This window comes from Nannospalax galili, unplaced genomic scaffold (genome assembly GCF_000622305.1).
Source record: "Nannospalax galili isolate Female #2095 unplaced genomic scaffold, S.galili_v1.0 scaffold1196, whole genome shotgun sequence".
In the NCBI taxonomy this organism is placed as follows: Eukaryota; Metazoa; Chordata; class Mammalia; order Rodentia; family Spalacidae; genus Nannospalax; species Nannospalax galili.
This window is the reverse complement of record NW_008337101.1, coordinates 35,064-42,066: the sequence shown is the minus strand read 5'-3', so window position 1 is coordinate 42,066 and position 7,003 is coordinate 35,064. Positions and strand designations below refer to the sequence as shown.

The 7,003-nt window shown below is 40.4% G+C and overlaps 1 protein-coding gene across 6 annotated transcripts in view; it reads right to left on the bottom strand.

Moving 5' to 3' along the window:
- Positions 1-876: 876 nt before the first annotated feature.
- LOC103733293 (zinc finger protein 791) overlaps positions 877-7,003 on the bottom strand; it is a 35,440-nt gene continuing 29,313 nt past the window's right edge. For all 6 annotated transcript variants that reach the window (XM_029563111.1, XM_029563107.1, XM_029563108.1 and 3 more), the window contains 3 exons: positions 6,007-6,133; positions 5,753-5,813; positions 877-2,583 (listed from right to left, as the gene is read on the bottom strand). In XM_029563111.1, the coding sequence (XP_029418971.1) occupies positions 1,530-2,583; positions 5,753-5,813; positions 6,007-6,040 (1,149 nt within the window). In that variant the 5' untranslated portion in view covers positions 6,041-6,133 and the 3' untranslated portion in view covers positions 877-1,529. The remainder of the gene's footprint in view (positions 2,584-5,752; positions 5,814-6,006; positions 6,134-7,003) is intronic.

The window sequence follows — 7,003 nt, the reverse complement described above, 5'->3', positions numbered from 1 at the left end:
TTTAAAAGAACTGGGGGCAGAGGCAGGTGATCTCTGTGAGTTCGAGGCCAGCCTGGTCTACATAGTGAGTTCCTGGTCAGCTGGGGCTACAAGGAGACCCTGTCTCAAAAACCAAAAAAAGAACTGGGATGCAAGTGCAAGTGTCATCAGTGTGCACGGGCTGTGTCCTCTCAGGGCTGTGTTATGTTCCTTAATTTCAATGAAGGTGAAGAGGTTTCTTGATTTCCTTCTACTGAGGGTAATAAATATTGATACATGTTTGACAGCAGGTACTCAAGTGATGTGGATCAATATCAGGTGTGTAACTGTAGACTGAGCCACCCCTCTTCAACTTCTACAACAATATTGATGTACAGGTCTATAAAAATTACTATTCAAGTATTACAGGTTAACATAGTGACTACACTCTGAAGACTAAACAAAAGGAATGGTACTAAACATTGCCTGAGCTCACTGAACCTGGTATTGTCACTACCATCTTCTTGAAGCTCATTTCACTTCTAGATGGCTTCACCAGTGAATGGTAATTTAATGATGTAAAATAGAGAGAAACTTATAGGAAAGGAATACAAAACTTTTTATGTGGTTGTACAATGTTTTTTGCTAAGTATTATCATAAACATCGAAAGGACTAGAGGCTTCACTCCTATTATTACCTAGGCCAAGAAGAACACTAAACTCCAAAGTGTTGGATTAAAATATTTAATGTTTATAAAAATAATATGCAGCTGGGCATGGTGGCACACACCTTTAATCCCAATGCACAGGAGGCAGAGGCAGGCAGATCTCTGTGAGATAAGGGCCAGCCTGGTACATAGCAAATAAGAAAGTTCCAGGCCAGATGGGGCTAAAGGGAGACCCTGTCCCAAAGGAAAACAAAACAAAACAAAAAGTAATAAGCAAGTACTTTGATAAAAAAAAATTCTTTATAAATTTAGTATAAGTTTACAGTACTTAAAATCTACAGTAATGTAGTTATGCCCTACACCTTTACATTTGCTGAATCATTCAGAACAACATGTAGGTCTGAAAGTTGTGCTCATGGTACATGCCCCCAGAGGTGTAACAGTCTTTCTCCCATATCCTTACACATATATGCACCAATCCTTTTGTATCTTTGATATGCAAAAGTTTATCAGCATTACTACATTTACTACTCAGTAAAATATAGACATCTGTGAAGTTTAGAATAGAATATACCATACGATCTATTATTGTTTACATTTATACAGTTTTTCTTTAAAATAAGTTGTTTTATGGAATTAAAGGGATCCTATAAATCTGAAGGTTTTGCCGCACTATTTAAATTCCTGTGGTTTTTCTCCAGCATGAATTACGTAATTGCAGTAAAACCTTATAGTCGAAGACTTTCCCGTATTATTTATATGCATAGAATTTTTTTAAATGAGTTCTTTTATGCATTTGCAGTAAAGAAGGGTAAATGAAAGACTTACCACATTGTTTAGAAGCATAGAATGGTATCTTTCATGAATTTCAAATAAATAGGGAGAAAAGAAGGCTTTACCATATTATTTAGAGGCATAGGGTTTTTTGCCAGAATGAGATCTTTCATGAACTTTAAGTGAATAGGAACAAATAAAGGCTTTACCACATTGTTTACAGGCATAAGGTTTTTCCCCAGTATGAGATCTTTCATGTGTTTTAAGTAAACAGGGATAAATGAAAGCCTTACCACATTGCTTACAGGCATAGGGTTTTTCCCCAGTATGAGTTCTTCTATGCTTTTGAAGGGAATTGCTCCTTAGGAAGGCTTTACCACATTGTTTACAAGTATAGGGTCTTTCCCCAGTATGAGATCTTTCATGCTTTTTACGTTCAGAGGGATATATGAAAGTCTTGCCACAGTATTTACACTCATGAGGCTTTTTCCCAGTATGAGTTATTCTATGTTTCTCAAGGGAATAGCGATTTTTGAAGTATTCACCACACTGTTTACAGGCATATGGTTTTTCCACGGTATGAGAACTTTCATGAGTTTTAAGTAGAGATGGATAAATGAAAGCCTTACCACATTGTTTACAGGTATAGGGATTTTCTGGAATATGAGTTATTTTATGTTTCTGAAGGGAATTGCTACTTCTGAAGGCTTCACCACACTGTTTACAAGCATAGGGTTTTTCCAAAGTATGAAATTTTTCATGCATTCTAAGTACAGAGGAGCAAGTGAAAGACTTACCACATTGTTTGCATTCATAAGCCTTTTCCCCATTATGAGTTGTTTTATGTTCTAGCAAGGAATGGCGACTATCCAAAGCTCTACCACATTGGTTACAGGCATACATCTTCTTCCCAGTATGTGATTTTTTATGCATTTTAAGTAAAAGGGGATTAATAAAGTCTTTAGTGCATATCTTACATTTGTAAGACTTCTGTCCAGTATGAGATGCTTCATGCACTTTAAGTAAACAGGGAGAAATGAAAGACTTAACACAGAGTCCACATTCATAGAGTTTTCCTCCACTATGCTTTCTTTTATGTACTTGAAGATCACTGAGACATCTGAAGGCTTTTGCACATTCTTCACATTCATAGAGTTGTTCACCAATATGAGTTCTTTCATGCCTTTGAAATGAAAAACAAAAAACGAAGAGCTTACCACACGGCTTACATTTATAGGGCTTTCCTCCTCTATGAATTCATGATTATTAGGAAAATGGGAAGAAGTCCATGCATTGCCAAATAGCTTATGTTCATGACATATTTCTACACTGGGAGTTATTTCATGTGTGCAAAGTAAAGGACAAACAGGGTTTTTCACATTCCTTGTGTTCACTGGATTTTTCTCCACAGTTAAGTTTTTGATGTATTTCAAATAAACTGGGAAAAAGTAATGATTTTAGATATACCTCATAATTAGTGTCTACACATTGTAGATTTCCACGTATCTTTGCATACTTGTGAAAGAATCCCTGGTTTTTCATCAGTGTTTACAACTGCAGTGCATGTTTCCATCTTTCTCATATCAACATGTTTTTATTCCAATAAGAGACAGGGTCTCATTATATAGCTCTGCCTAGCCTGGAACTTGCTATTTAGAAAAGGCTGGCCTTGAACTGACAAAAATTCACCTGCCTCTGCCTTCCCCATGCTTGGATTAAAGGAGTGCACAACTGTGCACAGCTCCAGTAGGAATTTTTGTACTCATATTAAGATGTAGTTTCTGGTTGATGATTTCCCCACACTGACTACCTTTGGCATGTTACTTCATACAGTGTTACTACTACATACCTTCTAAGAACAAAATGACAAGCACATTAGTTGCTGCTTAGTTTTGTTAACTTTTTAAAAAAATATTACTTTTATTTTGTGTATGAGTGTGTTGCCTGCATGTATGTGAGTGCACCTGTGTTGTGCAACACCGCGGAGGTCAGAAGAGGGCGTCGGGTCCCCTGGGACTGGAGTTAAAGATGGTTCGAAGCCGCCACGTGGGTGCTGGGAATCAAACCCAGGTCCTCTACAAGAGCACTCTTAACCACTGAGCCATCTCTCTAGCCCTGATGGGATATTGTTACACTATTCTTGCAGGATTTCTGTAAGATTGAAATTAGGTCAAAATGGAAAAAGACAGGACTGGGGATGGGGCTCAGTGGCAGAGTGCTTTTTTTTTTTTTTTTTTTTTTTTTTTTTTTTAAGACAGGGTCTCCCTGTAGTCCCAGCTGACCTGGAATTTACTATCTAGACCTTGAACTTATAGAGATCTGCCTGTCTCTGCCTCTCTAAGCAAGACAGTGATGCAGAGATTTGGCAAGGCTTAAGAATGCTCTTGCTTCCTGTGCCTGCTTGAAGATGTGAGAGCTTAGCTTCTGCTCCTCCTCCAGCCACCTCTGCCACCATGCCTCCTCACCATGATGGACTTGTGCCCTTTTGGAACCATAAGCTAAATAAACTTTTCCTTTATAAGTTGCTTCATCAGTGTTTCTGTCACAGCAACAGAAAAGTAACTAACACAGTAATTGGTAGCAGAGTGTGGGTTGTTGACTGACCTGTGGGGAACCTGACCATATGGGGTTTTGGAAGAATGTGGAAGACTCTGGAAATCTGGGCTAGAAAAGCAGTTGATTGCTGTAAGTGGAACTTAACAGGCCATTCTAGTAGGTGACTGGAAGAAAATAGTGCTGAGAACAGTGTAGTTCCAGAAGGAAATAAGGACTTAAGCAATAATTGAGATATTCTGGCAAAGAGTCTGGCTGGAGTCTGCGCACAGTCAAAAACCTTGCCTGGGGGCTAAGTTGAAAAGCAATGGACTAATTTCTTTGGCAGAGGACATTTCAAGACAGCCAAATGTAGAAACGGTGGCCTTGCTATTAATGGTGAATATTATGCAGATCTACAGTGAAAAGTAGCAAATGGGGCAGAAAGACAGAATATACAGTTTGGATTGAAAAAGAACACCAGGGCAAATAAATGGTGGAGCCTAGGACTGTGTTGGAGAGGATCCCTTTGATAAGGAGATGAAGGAGAGGCCTAGAGATTTACACTTAAATAATGGAAAGAGTGCCTCCAGGGCAAGACCACAGCCAGCTAAGTCTCTAACTTGTGAAAGGAAAATGCTGCAGGGACCACTGAAGAGAAAAGCTTCTAAAATGGATAAAGCAGGCTGGGGTCCATCCCAAATTTGCAGTCATACTTGGCAGTGTTGTTCACCTGGTGCTGGCTTTAGAAACATGAAAGATGCAAGAGTGAAGGGTAGTCTGTTCTTCACCTGCAGTTTCAGAGAGCCACGGAGGCCAGGCAGAGTGCAGCAGGTGTTCTTCTGCATAGAGAAGGCCCTGATAGGCCATTGTGTGAAGCTGTGAAGGTGAAGCCTGGTTGGCAATGGAGACCCCAAGAAGATGTTAGTGCAGAGCTGTGAGGCATCTGCCAAGAAGACCTGCATACAGGGAGTGGTACCAGCCCAATAGAGAGATGTATGTTGCAGGCAGCAAAGCTGGAGAGACTGAGCCATCTAAGCCCTTTGGAAGTAAAGTCCCAGAAGCTGGACAAGGAGCTACTGGATTTGGTATTTGCCCTTCTGGTTTTCAGTCTTGTTTTGCTGTGGTATTCCTTCTCTATGCCTCTATTCTACCCTTTTGGAATGGTAATGTACATTCAGTTCCACTGTATGAGTATGTGATTTGTCTTTTCATTTTACAGGGCAATTTCCCTGAGTCTCAGAAAAGACTTTGGACTGTGGAGTTCTGAGTAGTATTAAGACTGGTAAAGACTATGGAGACTTTTAAGGTTGGACTAAATGCATTTTGCATTTCACATGGTCAAGAGGTTATGGGGGCCAGGGAGTAGAATGTGGTGGTTTGAATGAGAATGTCCCCCATAGGCTCCAAGTATTTGGGCATTTTTGTCCCCAGTCGGTGGTACTGTTTTGTGAGGTCTTAGAAGGTGTGACCATGTTGGAGGAAGTACATCACTGGGGGCAGGCTTAGAGAGTTCTTAAGCCTTGCCAGCTCTCCTGTCACTTTCTTGCTTCCTGTGCCTGTTTGAAGATGTGAGTACTCCGCTTTCTGCTCCTGCTCCAGCCACATCCTGCCACCACACCTCCCCACCACGATGGACTGTATTTCCCCTAGAACCATAAGCTCAAATAAACTTCCTTCTATAAGTTGCTTTGGTCAGTGTTTCTATCACAACAACAGAAAAGTGACTAATGCACACTCCCTTGCTAGATCTTTGATTTTCATAACACACTAAGATTACCCTCAGGGAACACTCACTTCCACCTGTGCACGCAAATTACCTTAGATTTCTCTGAGGATTCTTGGACTGGTTTTCAATGCTTTGGTCTTCCCATTTGTTTCCTAAAATAAAGGCCCAGAAAAATCATTATAAATTACTAAAATTTACATAAGACCTATTTTCTAGCTTCAATGTATATTGTAGGAATTCCTTTTTTATTGACTAAATTCTTCCTTTTCCACATGTCAAAACAAAGAAGAGCATCACTAAGACTCATACTCCAATGACTAAGTGAAGGAATGATGACATTCTTACCCACACAAGTGAGGTTCCTGTAGGTTTCCAGCATTACATCTCTGTAAAGACACTTCTGAGTAGAATCCAGCAAAGCCCACTCTTCCCGGGTGAAGTTCACAGTCACATCCTCAAAGGTCACTAGGTCCTGAACATTCCACATATGTAAAAGAAAGGATCAAGCTGACAGCATAAAGAATCCATACTCTACTAAGATATAATTCTGTAGTCTGTAAACATTCCATGACACTTAAGTTTGATATCTAGTACCAAGCACTTTCAATAGGACACAGCAGAATAGAATCTCTCTGTTCATTATTGGGCCCAGAGACTAGGGTATGCTGCTCAACCACTCCAATTTCTCTATCTAGAGAGCATTTGTATTACCTGTTGTGGTGGATTAAATAAAGAAAATCCCTCACAAGCTTCTGTATTTGAACACTACTCTCAAGGAAGCAGTGCTGCCTGGGGGAAATTATGGAACTTTTGGGACATGGTGCCTTGCTGGAGGAAGCTGCAGGGACTGAGTTTTGAGAGTTTATAGCTCGTCCCACTTTTGCTCTCCTTACTGTGTGCAGTTAAGATGTGATCGCTCAGCATCTTGCACCTGCTGCCCTGACTTCTCCATCATTATGGACATCTAGCCCTGTGGGACAATAAGTCAAAATAAACTTCCTTTAGTTGCTTTTGGTCAGGGTATTTTATCACACAACAAAAAAGTAACTGAGGGGACTAGAGAGATGACTCAGAGGTTAAGAGCTCTCACTGCTCTTACAGAGGACCCAGGTTTGATTCCCAGCACCCACACAGCAGCTAACAACCCTTTGTAACTCCAGTTCCAGAGTATCTGACGCCTTTTTTGAGACCTCTGTAGGCACTGCATGACATGGTGCACTTACACACACATAGGCAATACACTCATATACATAAAATAAAAATAATTATATATAGGGCTGGGTGTGGTGGCGCACGCCTTTAATCCCAGCACTTGGGAGGCAGAGGCAGGTGGAACTCTGAG